This window comes from Saccostrea cucullata, unplaced genomic scaffold (genome assembly GCF_032062105.1).
Source record: "Saccostrea cucullata isolate Sc308-1 unplaced genomic scaffold, CSIRO_AGI_Scuc_v1 ctg207, whole genome shotgun sequence".
Classification (NCBI taxonomy): domain Eukaryota; kingdom Metazoa; phylum Mollusca; class Bivalvia; order Ostreida; family Ostreidae; genus Saccostrea; species Saccostrea cuccullata.
In genome coordinates this window covers 365,250-384,802 of record NW_026931392.1, presented here as the reverse complement: position 1 = coordinate 384,802, position 19,553 = coordinate 365,250, and the positions used below count along the sequence as shown (strand labels likewise).

At 32.7% G+C, this 19,553-nt stretch overlaps 1 protein-coding gene across 7 annotated transcripts in view; it reads left to right on the top strand.

Moving 5' to 3' along the window:
• LOC134232495 (uncharacterized) overlaps positions 1–19,553 on the top strand; it is a 72,530-nt gene that overhangs the window by 39,942 nt on the left and 13,035 nt on the right. For 2 of the 7 annotated variants that reach the window (XM_062714471.1, XM_062714474.1), the window contains one exon: positions 16,485–16,577. The exons of 3 other annotated variants lie outside the window; for them this stretch is intronic. In XM_062714471.1, coding sequence (XP_062570455.1) covers positions 16,485–16,577 — 93 coding nt within the window. Of the gene's footprint in view, positions 1–12,410; positions 12,528–13,760; positions 13,773–15,560; positions 15,837–16,484; positions 16,578–19,553 lie in introns of those variants that run through there. 2 more of the 7 variants (XM_062714468.1, XM_062714470.1) reach the window with 2 other exon arrangements.

Below are 19,553 nucleotides of genomic sequence, written 5' to 3'. Positions count from 1 at the left end.
CAGCGCAGAAGCGTCGTAGAGAGATCTTCATGATTGTAGTAAAAGCGCCGTAAGAGCGTAGGAACTTACCAAACACGCTTACACAACGCTCCCTCTGCGTTCTCACTACGTTCTCACTACGATCTCCCTACGCTCCTGATGATCCTACGAAGACCTACTATGACCTTACGCCGATCATATCACGACCTATCAGACAGGAGTTTGTTCTTATAGCGCTGATATTTGACCAATCATCATCTGTAAACTACATATAAATGGGGACACTATACTTGGTGATCATTTACAATTGAGCATTTTCACATCTTGTTACAGTAATAATTGAAATTGTTCTTAAACCATGTGGTAAAGGCCCAAAACAAACTGCGGTCATAAGATATGCATCATCGCTAAAATCGTACTACAAAAATCTGCGGTTGCAAGATATATTAACATCATCGCCAAAATCGTACTAGAAGCGTAATGCAAACGTAATATGATCGGCACCACCGTAGCGACATCGCAGTATAGTCATCTAGGTCTGTGTAGCGTCGTAGTATGGTCTTCAATGTCTTAGTGGCAGCGTAGCGTAAACGCAGTAAACACGGCCGCTTGTCGGCAACGGTCTGCGTAACATCGTAGTAGAAGCGTGTTAGCAGCGCGTTTGACGTAGGGACATCGTAGTACGGTCGTAACGAAGACCATAATTTGCCAAAATGCTCTATTTAGACGCCGATCGGCGGCGATCTGCCCCGATCCAAAAAAAATTCAGATCGTGGCTTGATCGGGATGATCGCCATAGAGTCGCAGCTCTGTGTGAACGGGGAGTTAGTAACAGTTCAGTTCTTATTTCGTGATTGAATTTTATTAAAAGCATAAATTGGATTCAGTTTTATTTATACCATTGATGTGAAGAAAATATCTACGTTTATGACTCAAAATACATCAGTAAATATTATTTTATTCCTACAATTTAGATTATATCTCTGACATGATACACCCCTACTAATGTGTTCGGAACCTTTTATTTTTCGATGTTCTGCAAATTATAAACCCCGATGAGTTCAGAGTAGCTCTGACAGTGGCTCTGGCGAGAGTTAGCGAGACTTCAGCGAGATAGGGTAAATTATTCACGGAAATGTGGCTAGGAAGTGACTTGCACGTGGAGACATGGTAAACAAAAAAGTTATGTTGCGTTTTAGTTTTCACCACCCTATAATATCATTCTGTAGAAATGTACTTCAATTGATCTTTCTTGAATTAATTCAAGTTTAAATTATAAATATTCTCTATGATACAATTTTCTGCTGTCAAGAATTAAAATTTCTTTTTAGACAAATATTTTGCATGGGAACCGGCCGCGGGACTATATTTTTTGGCGTCAGATTAGCAAATGAGGCACCAATGTGACTTTAACTGACAAATCAGATGAATGAGAATTGCATTGTGGGTTACTATACGAATACTACAAGAATTTTACGCTTGATAAATTCCTTTATTGTACTATCGGTGAAAACAATTGTCAGGTGGATTCTCTTGCCAACACGCATATCACGAGTATAGTTATGTAAAAACGTTTTGTCCATTTAAATGCATACGAGAAGCTGTTCGTTTCCCCTAGCCTTGAAGTGCTGGTGTTCTGAACTTGACACTAATTACGTATACACTTTATTTAAGATATTTTTCTCTAGTTAACAACAAATTAAAAACGCTTATATTTTTTCATAGTTTCTAATGTTTGCATTTTGTTCATCATATTTATATAATAACATTTTTTTTTAATTTTGCATTCCATTTACATGGTCATAGATTGACCTGAACTACGTGTTCGAAGTAACATGTAAAATGTATTTGGCGTCAACGTATGCAATCAACAATTGGCCAGTTGCTCGTGGTATGATCCTCTGTGCGCATTAATAGCAATAGCCATATAAGGCAAACAAAGGTTTGTCTGTGTAGATGATATTACACATTTTTACCAGCTAGTGAGCTGGAATTTTTGCAGTAAACTATGATAAGATTTATTAATTGTTACTTACGCCTCCCCCCTCCCCTTTATTAACCCATTTCTGTTGAAAATCATGAAAGTCTTTCAGAAAGGTGTGGAAACACATTTTTTACAGGACATGTTTTCAGAAGAAACAGACTATAGTAATTTCCTGTTTACAGCCAATTCTATTTATAAAACCGGTTCTGCCCTATAACCTTTGAATAGGTACACTTAAACCACGTGTCTTGAATTTAAATCACAATAACATTAGTAGGGGTGTGATAGATGCCGTTGTGGATCCGCGCACTGTCAATGACGGCTATACAAAAGCAAGCGAGACTATTAACTTGCCTAGGAGATTACATGAACCACTATCACAGAGCACACCTAAGACACCAAAACATGTGACAGAAACATGTTACGTCGTTTCAATGATAATTGATACTAAAGGTGTTTCAAAAAATTCATTCATAATCTGTCCAGATTAGGTCAAACACTTCTCATGTGTGTTTCCATCGAAATAAACTAAGCTAATAAATCATATATGCATAGTTTAATATGCATTTTTCTCCTCTTTTAAAATATACATTGTACCCTGTTTGAAAAATGTACATCTGAATTTAGTGACAAAATTTTATTTTCATTACATCAACTTTTTTTCTTCGCCGGGGTATCGAAATCCACAATACTGCTGGTTAGGAAACGTCTGATAGCATCAACAACACATGCTGGAAGGATCCTCCTATCGTACCTTTCTAATCGTTTCCAAATAAACCTTGCAAATCGCCGATAGGCAAGGTGTCGATAAAGCCTAATAGTAAAAAAAAGATCACTTAAAATGATATGGAACTTATTGGCGAAAATATATACTGTAAACCAACTTTTATTCGCGTGCGAGAAATTTTCGCGAAGTTCGCGAGAGCCTCGTCATCGCGAATATTTCTCGCCGCGAACCAGTTTTTAAAGTCTATCCGTCTATAAGCAACAGAACCTAAATAGAGTTGATCGCGAAAATTAATCGTCGCGAACAAATTTTACCGTGGTAAATCGCGAAATAAAGTCGTCGCGAATAAAAGTTGGTTTACAGTATCCCTGAAAGTTTTCTGATATTGTTTACATTTATATATTGTCAATTGTCCCTGTTTCCTGAACTTATCATTCATTAACTGGTTCATCATCGCCAGTGGGTCCATTGTCCTGAATATACTCATAGTACGACAACTTCAAGACATGATGATTCAGACAATTAACAACAAAGCTATCATGCTCAGTGATGCACCTCAAGTTCCCTGTATGTTCTTTTTTTGCTACATCAGGTATACCAAAGCAGCATTTACACTCTCTTGTCGTTTTCATAATGACACAATTGCCACAACTACACCTGTGTGATAAAATAATCACTTTTTGTCAGTCTAAACCAGAATTATAATAAATGAATTGAAGTCATGGATAGACCAGATTTAGTGATAAATGTAGAGGCACATGTATAAGGAATACAAAAATAAACTGGATCGTTGTATGTATATAGCTGGTCCATATGGAACGCCAAATTAACATATCTTCAAATAATTGAACCTTTCTTCAAATTATTGTACCTATCTTCAGTTGAATTGTACCTATCTTCAAATGAATTGAACCTATCTTTAAATCAATTGTACCTACCTTCCAATGAATTAGAGATAGGTACAATTCAATTATACTTATCTTTAATTCATTTGAAGATATTGGTACAATTGATTTGAAGATAGGTACAAATGCAATGAATTGAAGATAGGTTTAATCGATTTAAAGATAGGTACAATTAAATTGAACCTATCTTTAATTACTAAGATATTAGCAATAACAACTACTCCTTTCATCATACGTCATTTCCGATACGTCACAGCTGGCGTGAAAGTTTATCGGAATCATCATCTGGCTGCAATACAAGATATACCTACATGATATACATGTGTATTTTACAAGTATATGATGCTTTTTGCACATTTTGAATTAACTTTATTTCTCTTTTCATCATTGTTGTCGTCGCTCTGTAGGTTCTGTGCGTTTCCCTCCATACTCAATATTGTCTCCAAGGGAGCGTTCATTATTTACCAGCAACATAAAATGAATTGAACCTAGGTTTAATTGAATTGTATAACCTATCTTCAAATACTTTGTGGATATGTTTTAATTGAACCTATCTTCAAATCAATTATATCTATCTTTAAATCAATTCATTTGAAGATAGGTACAATTATTTGAAGATAGGTACAAATATTTGAATATATGTTAATTTGGCGTTTCATACGTCCAGCACAACACCCTGATAAAGGTATATAGCTTGACAGAGCTACATAGCTTGATCAGTGTATTACAAATACCTTGATCAAGGTATTTCATGAAAATTCATAAAAGTCTTAAAATATAAATATTGAAAGTCGAGTTCTGAGTTGTTGTCAGTAAATTCACCCATGCATGTAAAGTACTCAAACACAGAGAAATCGGTATAAAAGCATGTGTGAGGAGACGTTATTTTATGCTGTCTTTGTGATACCAGAGTGCCTTTAATGCACGAGTAGACTGTAACGTGGAATGAGCCAGGCTTTCCTTTAAAATCGAAAACAAGAATTTCTTCAAAGAAAACAAGAATTTATTTACAAAAATAATAATGATAAAGAAAAAACAATTACTAATAAATCACACAATCACACACACGCACACTGACTCAAATGATCGTACCAAAAATGTTATTTACAATAAAAAAAATAGATGTTTAAACAGCTATATCAACTATTAACACGTGTAATTCTCAGTAACTCAAACCAATTTAGATGTATTGTCCATCCATACGACAGTCTCAATCAAGTCCAACACTGTCCTTAAACCTCCCAAGCCTCCGGGGCTGTAGTCCCAGACTGTGGTTGGGATCAATGTTCACAAGTACTGGAGATTCCCGCGACCAAGTCGTACACATCATCATTGACATGTCTTCATCAACATTATCATCATTGACATCATCGTCATCGACACCATCATCAACATCATCGACATCATCGTCGTGATCATCACATCATCGACATCATCGTCGTCATCATTACATCAGTTACCACGAACACCTCAGCATGGTGCTAAATAACTTTCCTTTGTCAGTAAAATAATTATATACTCTACATATGGCAATGCTATAATATAATTATACTGGCTTTAATTAATAACCATATAGTTATGTTTGAGTTCAATATAACATAAACACTAATATACTTTCAATATCTTCAGTTTATTTACAGTTCACATAGATACTAAATAGATATAGCGATAAAACTTCTAACAAGAAAACCTACTCAAACACTCTCGCTAATGTCACACCTGTACGCACACACAGGTAAGTCATTGACTGCCTGCCAAGGTGAATTAATGTAACGAATTTTGAAGGTAAATAAAAACATGACAAAAAAATACTTGCAAAATATACTTACCACAGTCTGTTTTCCGCGCAGAAATAAACTAATATAATGCAGAAATCTTGCTGCAAATTAAAGGCACATGCTGGTGCAAAACTTAACCAATCTGTCCTGACCCATTAACGTGTCTTACACGGTGGACAGCTCTGCCGGGAATACCTAGCTATTGTTACCTGTCCTGTCGGCCAGAATTCTGCAAGGAATTCTGGGTGCTTACTACAAAGGTGCTCGAAGGGAAAAACTTGAAACAAACAAAGGGGTAACCTAAAGGTTGAATTAGTGATTGTTGCATGGACACATTGACAAAAACTCAGATATCGACTTTCAGTATTTAATTTTTTTTGCAATAAACTTATACAGCATTATCAACCTATAAACCTTTAGCGGGGTATTGTGCTGGACCTGTATAGGCCATGACCTTTCCTTTTTTATATAGAAAACTATAGATAAATTATATGTATTTTTTAATATATAAAAAAAACTTATAACTGTTACTTCTTAGATACATTAAAAATGTAAGTGATTCATTCTAATTGAAAAAAGATAAAAACCATTCATCATGTTCATCTACCAATCTAGGGCCTAACTATATTCATAAAATATAGATTATGATAACAATCTTTATTCAAAGGGCTTCAAATTTAAAATTTATATAGCATAATACAGCATTAGTTCATAAACACGTTTTCAACTACTTGAAGAATTCAAGTATCATCATCTGTGTAGAGGAAATTCTGATCTGGTCGTAGAATTCTCGTGTGAGATATGGATGCATAGTATGCTTACTGCTTAGCGTAATATTGTTGTTGCTGTTGTTGTTAAAAATGCTTGTAAGAAAATATCAAATGTATCTGTTTACCAGTCAGTATTATACGGAACAGCTTCAACAGGTTCGGAATCGTTTTCCTCTTCACTACATTCAGACGATTCAGAAATTGAAAGTGGTATCTTATGACGTCACACAATCAGAAATTCAAGAACGATAATCAGGGAGCGACTTTCTTGAGCAAGTAACTTTGAGCTTTAGATTTCTGGTGCTTAACGTTATTTATAAATTGGTGGAATATTTTCAATGAAGGTTTTGAGGTACAAAGAAGAAGGTATGGTTTCCATACAAACTTTGCCCTGTTATTTTCTTTAAAATGAAACTGGTGTAAAAGTTGAAAACTCATGCTTTTTAAATAATTGAAATTCAATGCAGAAAAATCATACAAGTCATTTTTCTCACATGTGTTTTTAAATGCTAATTATGACGTCATAAACATTGCATTTTCCCGTTTTTTCTTAAAAAGTTGCAGAAGACACCAATTTTCAACGAAATTTTCTTTCAGATAACATTGTCCACAGGCATCGCCCACAAAGATCTTGAGATATGTGATTGGTTATTGAATTTTGCACAAAATATCAAAAACTTAACGTGGGCGACGGCTGTGGACACTGTTTTTAAAAGGAAAATCACCCTTGAAATGTGCCATTTTGAGGCTTTTTCTGTTGAAAATAGAGAAATGCTTCACATTAATGACGTCATATTTTAAGAATGGTAATCCTTCATGCCATATTCTTTCTTGATTAATCACACTCATATACTTAAGTAATATTTAAGCCAGTTTCAAAACTTTTTGATTTACATTTTTAGGGCGCAATAAAGCTAAAACCATACCTTCTTCTTTGATATTCATGGGTGGAAAACATACTGTTAACACTTGTCTCTTATGACCTTTGAGGTAAGTCACTCCTCAAATTTGTTATATCAAGGAATTTTTGGGAAGTATATTTAATCTTATTTTACATAAAATAGTTTGAATAATATTTATCATTGAACAAATCTTGCAAATTAATGCGCGTTTATTATTATGTGACCTTTTTGCACTAAAAAATAACATATTTTGGGTATTAATTAACTAAATAGGCAATAAGATATTTTCTTATATCAAGCTTTTTAGGAGTGAAGTGCTGATCAGTCACAATTATCGAGTAGGTTAAAATAATGAAAGAAAAAGTTGGGGTCAGTGATGTTAATTTTGAAATATTGGTCAAAATATGTGATTTTCAGGCAAAAAATGGTGTAAATGTTATCTTGACTTCTTTAATGTATCTTCATTTCTTGGCAAAGTTTGTTGAGGGAAGGTGTAAAACTTGTTCTAAAAATATAAATTAAGACCTATATTAAATATTACTGCAATATCATAACGGAAAATATTCTCCGTGTAAAAGTATGTGAGGCAAAAGTTTCAAGACATTAAATTTAATAAATGTGCAGATTTGCAGAAATTTCTGCTGAATATCCTTCCACCACAAGAAATAGCTATAGACCCTCATAAATCTGGCTTCTTTGTAGATTTTTAAGCAGTTTTTTTTCGACGAATGTTAAAAAAAAATTACATTGTTGAATATAAATATTTTATAAAAATTGAATTGTAATAAATAGTTTTTAAGTAAGAGGTTCTGACTGAAATTTTCTAAAAGGCTGACGAGTGACATACCTTAAGGTACAAGTTAGTGGCACACCTTCATGCAGCCATCAGGATAATTACTGTTAGTCAAAAGTGTCCCATTGTCTGACGGGTGCCGTCTTATCATCCTAGATAAGATTTAGGCAGTATGACAAGGTCCTATGTATACATTGATTTTGCATGAAAAATAATACTAATAATAATGATAATAATTAACAAATAATAATTATAAAGGTTTCTATAATCTTCAAGCTCAGGAAAAAATACATGCTAAGTTTTATTAACGATGTCAACTCCTGATATTTAAAGTCTTAAACTTTTTTGTCAAGTATATTTTTATTTCCTACACACATAGCTTAATTAAAAATCATGTCGTAAAATATATAGGGATCAATACGCTTCTTTTGGCGCTACAGTACATTTAATATGAATCTTCGAAAGATATTTCAGAAAGATATTTCTCTGCAAAAAATATCTTTGTGTGCAACCAGCATGGAACAATAGGAATCTAAAACTAACAGTACTGTATATACTTCAAAAGGAAAAAAAAATGTTAATTTTCTTCTAAAAAACCTTTCGCCACAAACCTGGAATAATTTGAATCCTAATTTCGATAGGCTAATGTTTTTAACAATAAATCAGAAAACCTTTCGTAATTTTTTGAAACTCTTATCCAAAAATTATCATCAGATGTTAAAAGTGTAACAAAGCCAAAAAGATCGAAAATTATGCCATTTAGAGAGGCAAGATTCTATTTTTCTTTTTTCCTATTCAAATCACGCCCTTTTCTCATAATGCCTAAAAATTCACTCTAAAACCCTTTCTCCTAAGCCTGAAAACAACACTTGATGTTTTAATGTTATCGTCTGTTAAAAAGCTCTGTGTTATGACCTAAAATAGAAATGCCTTCTGCTTGAACAGGTACATGTACATTTCAGTATAAATTCACCCCTACCTGTACCGAATAAATTCTGATAGATGATGCAACTAGGGATGTTACACGCTTGCTCTAGATTCTGCGATGACCGCCAATTTTATGGCCGAGGAATTGTTGGAAGATTGTGTGTCCAAAGACTATATAGATATTGTCAAAAAGGAATTCGAGCATCTTAACTCATTCCCAGTGTACTTGTATTTAGAATTAGATTATAATTATTTTTAACTAAGTAATTACATGTAATCTATTAATTGCGAATATAGTTCTCTGATATTGGACACTTTTTGCCACTAACATATGTGCGGAAGTCGAAATGAATTCTTTTCTTTGCGAAAAACAAATATTTTATGAGACTAATTATACATTAAACTGCATATCTGTAAAATTTAGAAAAAGGAAGAAACATCACATTTGCAGTTCTGTTTATGAAAAAACTATTTTATGATGCAAGTTACTTTTTAATCTTAATTGATCTTATCAAGACAAAGGGCTAAAGGTGGGAGTGGACGGTTAATTTGACAATAACCTCTAAATGGAACTGGATTTTGGGATCCTTACATCAAGTTTTAAAATATTTCAATGTTTTTTAAAATGGTTCCAAATGTCATATTAATCAGAATTATAAAATTATGGAAATGGACCAGTTGCTAACTGATGTTGTTCATTATGCATTCTGCGTTGGTTGTTTAAACATTCCAGCCTCAGTTCTTTGATAATAATAACAAATTCTGCATCAGACTATGACAAATTTCCCGTATGAATTTTTGCAATAGTCCAACTTGTAGTTGGGCCAAATGACAAATTCTTGGAAACTTTTGAAGGAAATTCGCGTTACATAAAGTCCCAGGCTTTTTTTTTTTTTTTTTCATTTCCAACCATTATTATTTTCACATTCTTGGATTTCCAAACGTTTTAAAAACTTTTAACCCTTGAGTTCAGGGGTATTCGTTTCCCATGGAACATAAAGACTTTAAATGCGGAAGCAATGAAACATATGAACATAGCGAACAGTATTCAAGAACTAAAGTCCATAAAACAATACAAAATAAGAGCAGAGCAAACACGGACCTGCAAAACATCAAAGGTGGGATGCGGTGCCATAGAGGAGTAAGCAACGTCTGCTGACCGGTCACACCAACCATGTACTCCTTGATCATCGGGAAATAATGGAAAAATCCGTCGTCAATACAGTATATCAATAATGGACTAACAGTTAGAATGAAAAATGTCAGTTAGCATTTGACTCAATGATAAATAGTATTTGACAAGATCATTGTATGGACCATAGAACTTATATTTTGGTACTTTTGGATCTTAAAGATATTCAAAACTGACATATGATTTTGAGGATTCTTCTTTGAGTATAACTATGAGTATAAGTTGGATTACTACTTACAGATTTAAATGCAAGTTCTTCTAAAATACAATTAAATAATGAGCTTACAAACGAAGACATTGTTGTTACCTGCGTTGTCAGCAGGGACTAGTACGTACTGATCATGTTATCTAATTCTTTTTTCACTTCTGGATTATTGAATACAGAAGGGAAGATGGTTTTCATATTGACCCTCAATCATTTATATGAGATTGTAACATAGATATGATACATTTAATCCATCTGATAAAGTGTCAACGTCTTCTTTTTCATATTTGGCCCATCGTCTGGCGTAATCTTCTACAGAATCCATAAAATGTATAAAATTCTGACGCCATGTGAAGGATCAGGGTTCCCAATATTTAGGATCTTCAGTTTAAAAATTTTGATCTAAGGTCCTCATTGTTAACTATACTTAAGTCACCTGTAATAACGTGTCCAGCAGGACTATAGTTATAGGGTGAAGAAGAACATGAACACGATGAAGGATTATGTTTCAGATATTCGATACCCTGGTCATGTAACGTTTTCTTGTAATCAAGAAGTTTGGATTCAATAGTCGATGTATATTTATAGGAAATACATGTGTAGTCTTCAACTTGAATTATGTTGGAATGCAAGACTGGACCCTTTTGTGATTAAGGATATTTTTACTTATATTAAGGGCGTCATTTCCTTTGTTGGCATATTGAAGTTAAAGGAAAAGACGGATTTTCTTCAGTAAAACATGGGGGATTAAAAAGCTTATGATATGCAATATCCATAATCACAGATCAGAGCCTATATTCTGGTGTCGAGGAATCAAAAATGAACCTTCTTTAACCTTTCCAAGAAGGCTATTTAAAAGTTTCAAAGGGACAGATTCAAGTTTAGTACGAATATGATGTAGACCTAACTGTTGATTTACGCAAGGTACATGTAGTAATGAATTAAAAGTATGAAATGTTATTTGTAAGACAGTTGCCCATGACTACACTTACGTGGCATATTTCTGCCCCATAGATGCAAGATAAATTATGTTAACATGCAACATTATTATGTAGACATGCAACATATTTATGTCAACATGCACGATAATTATGTTGACATGCAAGTTAACAATCTTATAAGAAAATATAAAATAAATATGGTTAAATTTACTTTATAACGCTGGTATCTGACATTGTAGTTGCAAGATGCAACATAATTATGTAGACGTGCGACTTATTTATATCAACATTCAAGATAATTATGTAGACATGCAACGTATTTATGTCAGCATGAAAGATAATTATGTTAATATGCGACTTATTTATGTCAACATGCAAGATGATTATATTAACATGCAAGATATGTATGTTGATATGATACTTGTTATCTTGCATGTTGACATAAATATCTTTTATGTAAAAATATAATTCGCATGTTCACATAAATAGGTCGCACGTTGACTTAAATAAGTAGCATGTTAACATAAATATCTTGCATGTCTACATAATTATCTCGCATGTTATCATAAGTATCTTGTGTGTTAACATAAATATATTTGCATGTCTACATGATTATCTATTATGTCAACATAAGTAACCCGCATCTTGCCATAATAATGTTGCATCTTGCATCTACGATGTCAGATACGGGAGTCAGTACGATATTTTACCTATATTTAAATTAGATCCTCTTAAAAGATTTGTAACTTGCATGTCAACTAAAATATGCATGTTGACATACTTTTCTTGCATGTTGACATAATTTTCTTGCATGTTGACATAATTTATCTTGCATGTAGGGGGCAGAAATATGCCACCATACAACGCTTACGTCTCTGTGTATGGTTTTAAAAGTCCTATCACATTTACATTGTTACACTTTAGACTGGAAAGATTTCCAACATTATTGACAATGTCATTATAACCCAGTCACTGATCCATAGGGAAAGACTGTCCCAAGTTTTAAAATGACGCTTACTGATAACTCAGTCTCACAGAAAAATACAGATAAATAAGGATAAGGAAAAGCGTGGAAAAATAGACGTGTGTTTTTATACGTCAGTATTAAAATCTATAATTATATATCCGTCAGTTCCGACTCTAAAAACCAAGACAGAAAAAGAAGTGGAAAACTGAGATAAAGGATGTTTCAACGGAAGAAGAAGCTAATGCACTTTAGATCTACCATTGGATGCTATAATATATTTTAAGTATTTGATCTTCATTTAACTCATGAATCCAAGTGCCGTGTTTTTATTTAAGACAAACATGTTCTTCCTTGTTTTGCAACAACATACGCTAAAGCAGTTAAATACAGATGGAGAGATTTGTCATCATTTGTCTTGTGCTCGCATTGATTTTTGTGCGGTTTTCTCTTCAAAATGGTGAGTAACAATTATCTTATTTTTGTGTCAGTCTGACCTTTTTCAAAATGAAAAAAAAAACACAATCTAGAAGACGTTTTCCTACTGAGTTATTGATACTTGCAAATACATATGGTTCAACTGAGTATGAAATGCACTTAATTGTTTTCATCATAACTATCTTCAGAAGTTGTATAAAATACATGCATATGCACATTCATTTATTCAAAGAAAAAACAAAACAATTAAAGCAGCCCTGGAGTACCCAAAAGAGGCTTCAAAAAGAGTTGGTGAAAATCTAGTAATTTCAAAAATTATTTTCTTAAATCAGCTATGGGTTATTTATAAAGTAGGAGAAAGAATATATAAAAAAATATGTTATATTATAAACAACAAGTATGTTTTATTTCTGAAGGTTGATGTATTGCTACTTCAGGCAGGCTAAAAGCTATACGTGTCTCGGACAAAGAGTGTATAGTTAAAGTTAATTTTAATGTTTGTGTATTGTAAACTTTCTACATATGTCTTAAATTTCACGCACTATGAGGAGATCCCACGACTACTAAGTTTATAACTATTACTTATCACAGAACTTGACTCTGTGCATATAGGATTTGAAATACAGTCTCTAATAAAATCCTCTGTAAGAAGTTTGAAAAGTAAATACTATATTATGTTGAAATTTTTTACATAGTGTTCATCAAACTCGTGATTATTTCAAGTTCAAATTGTACTTTACTCATAGTGTATCAAGACTATTTTTGATTAGCTTAATGACATTGATATGGGAATTGTAATCTGGTGAACTACCGTACCGTTTTCTAGTTTAAGACAAAAGCTCAAACGTTACTTTCTATCAAAGACAAATATCATAAAAAGTACAGTAGTGGAAGAACGAAGTAAAAATATACAAGCTACAATGCGGTGAAGAATATATTTTTGGTCCTGGCAAAATGTTTTATAAGACCCATGCTATGCAGGTCAAGAGCAGTCCCAAAAATATAATTAAGGCCTCATTGTTTTTGTCATTAGGTCTTTATTCTAAAGCTTGGGCAAAGATTGTAGACAGAAATATCTTGCATTTCTACATAATTATCTCGCATGTTAACATAATTATCTTGCATATTAACATAATTTACTTGCATGTTGGCATAATTTACTTGCATGTTGGCATAATTATCTTGCATGTTGACATAAATAAGTTGCATGTCTATATAATTACATGTATGTTACATCTTGCATCTTAAATGTCAGATACAGGCGTTAGTAAGTAAATTTGTCCATATTTAATTCTTATATTTTCTTATTTGATTGGTAATTTGCATGTTGACATAAATACGTTGTATGTCTACATTATTATGTTGCATGTTAACATAATTTATCTTGCATGTAGGGGGCAGACATATGCCACCATACATATAGGCTGCTTCAGCATTGGTATTGTTATGTACACAAAAGGGTTCCTTACATTGTTTTGTACACAAAGGTGTTGACCAAAAGAAGGAGAATGTCTTCACTCTACCTGAAATAACAGGGTCAAATGAGTAGAGAACGGACTATATTCAAAAAAGTTACCACTCTTTCGCGATTGTTATAAAGAGGAAAATATATGGTCGTGTTTTAGTGTGTGCATTTTTGCGCTTCCTACATAGATATATATAAATGCAACAATTAATTATCATATTTGTGTTACTAAGCACGAAGAGGAACAGCCGAGTATGAAAATTTAATCAGGTTAGAACTAAGAAAGGGGGTAGATTTCACTTTTTATTTTAATTAATAATTTTACTTATATGTAATTAAACGGTATCCGCAACTATATGGTAAATAAGTTTAACATTAGTGCTAAATTTTCAAACCACTGGATTCTACTGATAGCAAAGAAACACTTTGGAAGCGCTAAAAATGGACTTGCGTATAAACATTTAGATACCTCGGACCTGCTCTGATCAAGTTTCACCAATGAATTATCGTTCATAATATCGAACACTTGCGGCAGTTGAAAGACCTAATATTAATAGAGAGAATTTTTTTACTACATCTATTTCAATGAGTTATTGTTTGAAATGCTGCGGATACATTGCGAAAATAAAACCCTATAGAATAATTTTTTTTAATCAAGATTGGTTTTATATAAAACAATAAAATTTTGCATAAAATTCTTTAAAAAATACAGCACAATTAAATTATTGCATTATGACCAAAATACGAAAGTCGGTACAGAAGCTGATTGGAATTTCTGATATATAGGCTGTAAACTTTAATAAGACACATATTTTTTAAAACTTATTTTGAATATTAATAATCTGAAAGAAAGTCGATTATCAATGATTGGTAAAATTTATTTTAAAACTTAATACTGTTGCTATAGTTACCAAGAAGGGAGAATCTGTATTCCTTTGCGGTATTGAAATCATGGAAACTAATTAGAAATATTACAATTATCCATATGTTACAAGGATCTTTGTCTTAGACTATATTATTTCATTGCATTTCTATACTAACAATGCGTTTATATTTGAGTGTATGAATTTATAAAATTAAATGAATAAAAATTTTAATTTTGAATTTTTTCTCCATAGTAACATAAATTTTACATTTACAAAAAAAAATCATGATTGATTTAAACTGTCAATTTATTGAAAATCCCTAACTTGATTTTCATTAGTTAAACAAATTTGAATATGTGAACAGCACAATGAGCATCATTTTAAAACAGTGTAGGAAAACAGACAGGCCTAGGACTTCTATGCAGAGGACGACGTCCAATAATTGTATAAGCTCTCATGGGCTTTATGCCCGGATATCCAATATATCGCCTAATAGTGCCTAATTTTAAATATTCAAATATATATATATATATATATATATATATATATATATATATATATATATATATATATATATATATATATATATATATATATATATATATATATATATATATATATATATATATACATACTTTATAATAATCATGTTTAGAAGTTAATGACATCTTTCTTTAGATATTTTCCAGTTGTATAAACATATTTTGCAACATTTTTATTTCAGCTTTTAATGTAACTGTAACACCGAACATTGAAAAACTATTTTATTCCGATTTTGAAGAAGAGCCCACAAAGAACATAACATGTGAATCTAACTGCCCGAACTGCACACATGATTGGTATTTTTATGAAGACGGAAGAGATGTGAAGAGAGTCGGAGGAAAAATTTTACTCTTAAATAACACTGTCGTCAGGAGGACCTATAGTTATTTCTTTTGTCGTGTTTTGGCAACAAATAAGAACTATACACATAGCCCGAAGATTTTTGTCATTATTGAAGGTAAGTAAATCTTTACTTGACTTCAATGTGCTCTTTACATGAACCATGTAATCCATACATACATAACGGACACAGTGATGAGATTGCGGTTTTTATTAATTCAAAAACAATTCTCTATTTATAATAGACATTTTTTTAATTTTTATATTACATTAAGAACGAAAGGCATAAAAAAGTGTTTCACTATCAACATAAAAAACAATGGTATAATAACAAATTACATTCTCCAATATTAATAATGAAGAAAAACTTTTCATCTTTAAACCTCTCAATATTATCTCTTTTGTTTCTTATGAAAACCAAAGTCGTCCTTTAATCTTGTTATGAAGCATCGAATACATTTTTTAAACAGTAGCTCCTCTACCAATGAAACATACAGTGGTGTACATACATAGTTCTTTGTGTCATTGATATAATATTTAACGTACATTCTCCTACTTTTTATAAAATGTCTTTATTATTTTTAGTGTGGGAATTAAGCTAGCTGCTATTGCAGATTTTTCTGCAATAGCTGCAACAGAAATTCCTTTACTAAAAACTTAAGAAAGTATTTTTGTTTAGATAAAGAAAACACTCTGAAACATTATTGTAATTGAAAACAAATCAACGTAGATGGTATGTCCATACTGTTTTTTTTTTTTTTTGTAGAAATCAGACCTACCACACTAACTCAAAGTAGTGTATCGGTGACAAAGCCAAGTCTCAACACCCTGTACGCTAATTCCACTTCTACCGTTAAGTGTAAGTTTTGTTATATTAACAAAGTTAGAATTTATGATACGCAAGTAATTATGTTTTTTTCTAAAGAATCTTGCAATGTTACAAATGTTTTACTTGAAATATTTTTAATCATATTATTAAATCATAACTTATAGATGTTGAAAATGATGACTGATTTTAAATGATTACCATTTCGTTATTATCGGAATCTGTGCGACGGCAGGACTTTTGATTATCGCTGTTGTCATTTTAAGAACTATTACAAAAACGACTAAAAAACGTGAGCAGTTGATGTATTTTAAGAATATTTATTTAATCCAAAAAATCTTAGTATTTTTAGGACTAAGTTACATAAACTGATTAAAGAGAGTTATTTTATAAGTGCATATACGTTTTTCATTTTATGATGTTTAATGACCTTCCTCTAATGGAAAAAGATTTTTCTCTCTCGCTGTTTACGTGCTTATGCTAAAATTTATCTTCGATTTGGCCTAAAACTAGCCTCACACATACGGTTAACTTAAGAAACGTTAAACGATTTCTATTGGTGTTAAACGAATACTTTGTTTTTTGTATATAAAAATGGTAAAAATTTCCTTTGAGAATTTATGTATATGTATGAAAATGAAGCGGCAATAATTATATATTAGTATAATGTGAAAAATTCTGTGTTCAAATATTGGAAATATATCATATAATATTATATCGATCCAGGGAGCTCCTGGCATCCCTGGTGAAGTATTACTAGAGGGCTTCTGTGGAAGTTTTGCCTCACTGTTATGTTGTACATTATTAGCTCACCTGAGCCAAAGGCTCAAGTGAGCTTTTCTGATCAAAATTTGTCCGTTGTCTGTCGTTGTCGTCGTTGTCGTTGTCGGCGTTGTCGTTGTAAACTTTTCACATTTTCATCTTCTTCTCAAGAACCACTGGGCCAATTTCAACCAAACTTGCTACAAAGTATCCTGGGGTGAAGGGGATTCAAGTTTTTTCAAATCAAGGGCCACGCCCTTTTCCAAGGGGAGATAATCATGAATTAGAGAAAAAATAATGGCTTTATTAAAAAATCTTCTTCTCAAGAACCACTAGGCCAGGAAAGATGAAACTCATGTGGAATCATCCTCATGTAGTGTAGATTAAAGTTTGTTCAAATCATGACCCCCGGGGGTAGGGTGGGGCCAAAATGGCCGATCAAAGTTTTACATAGGAAATATAGGAAAAATCTTTTAAAAATCTTCTTCTCAAGAACCACTGGGCCAGGAAAGATGAAACTCATGTGGAATCATCCTCAGATAGTGTAGATTCAAGTTTGTTCAAATCATGACCCCCGGGGGTAGGGTGGGGCCAAAATGGCCGATCAAAGTTTTACATAGGAATATATAGGAAAAATCTTTAAAAATCTTCTTATCAAGAACCACTGGGCCAGGAAAGATGAAACTCATGTGGAATCATCCTCATGTAGTGTAGATTCAAGTTTGTTCAAATCAAGACCCCCTGGAGAGTTGAAGTTCAAGCCCCCTCCCCCCCCACCCCCCAGTAAACTTTCAGTTCTGATCTGATATGTGCCTTTTCCTAGCCAATTGCTCAGGTGAGCGATGTGGCCCCTGGGCCTCTTGTTGAATAAATGATTTGAAAAAAAAGAAAAAAAAGAAAAGTTGAAAAAAAAATTTTGAAATGTTTACAAATTAATGATTCTATCGGGGTTCTAGATAGAATTTAATTTTTGTGTTGCAAGCTGAACAGAGCCACACTATGGGGTCTCACACCCGTCTGGTTGTCTAGCTGTCCGTCTGTGACAATTTAGACCTCAAGAACAGTATTTTTTGCATCATTATTGTTCCCCGCTTTCGCGAAAGTGAGGAGACATTAAATCTTATTCGTCTGTCCGTCTGTTAGTCAGTCTGTCAGTCCGTCACAAAAACTTTAACCTTGCCCATAACTTTTGATAAAGCGGAGCTTTGACTTTTATATTTCACATGTGTATTTCTTATGACAAGGCCTTTTTTAGGTACCACCAAGTTTGACTTTTTGACCTTGACCTTGGAATTTGACCCACTTTTAAACAAAAATTAAAAATAAAACCTTTTACTTTAGCCATAACGTTTGAATGATAGATACAAGGACTTTTATATTTCACATGTGTACGAGGGTTGTCCCATAAAATTGTGGACAAAGCGTTTTTCGCGAAAAGTAATGGGCGCACCAAGCTGAAATTTTCAGTAAATGTTTATTCATTATATTTAAGTGCATTATTATGTTTTTGATAATATATAGACAAAAGTAAAGATTTTATAATGCTTGAATGTGCACAGGGTACGGTCCTACGGCGCACGGTAAAAATAACAAGGTTATATTAGAGAATACACAAGAATTAATTCGTAATAAAAGTTTTCAATACATAAAATTGGAATGAAAAGTATCATTATTCGATTCCTTAATCAATTTTGTCGTCTTTATGAAAATTTCAATGCATTTGGTTATTTTTTGGCAGTTTCCCGGTTTTTCGACATTGGAAAGTGATAAACACAATACTAAAAAAATCGCGATTTTTGTGACGTTACGGCGCACCGGAGAGCAGTTCAGTTAGATTTGGATGTTGTAATGATACCTTAAGAGACTTTAAATGATTACAGAAGAAAGAAAATATGACAAAAATCACCAGATCTTTAGAATATAAATGAAATGGAAGTTTTCTTAGTGAATTCTTTTTGATTGAGTCCTCAGGTAGTACAAAATATACGGACAAACTGGTTTTGTAATAGCAAAAGACGCTGTCATTGTCGACCGTTGATATGAGATTCTCTGTTATTTAAATGCTGGTGAGAATACTGTCCAAAACGTGCTAATGAATTTTCAAAAGATTGCATGTGTGTGCCAGATGGGTTCCTTATCTGGTTATAGACACTCACGTATATGAATCAATGGAATTTTTAAATTAAGTGGGACTTATCCAACTTTATTTTAGCAAAGATGATACGTGACGCTGTTTTAGACACTTTG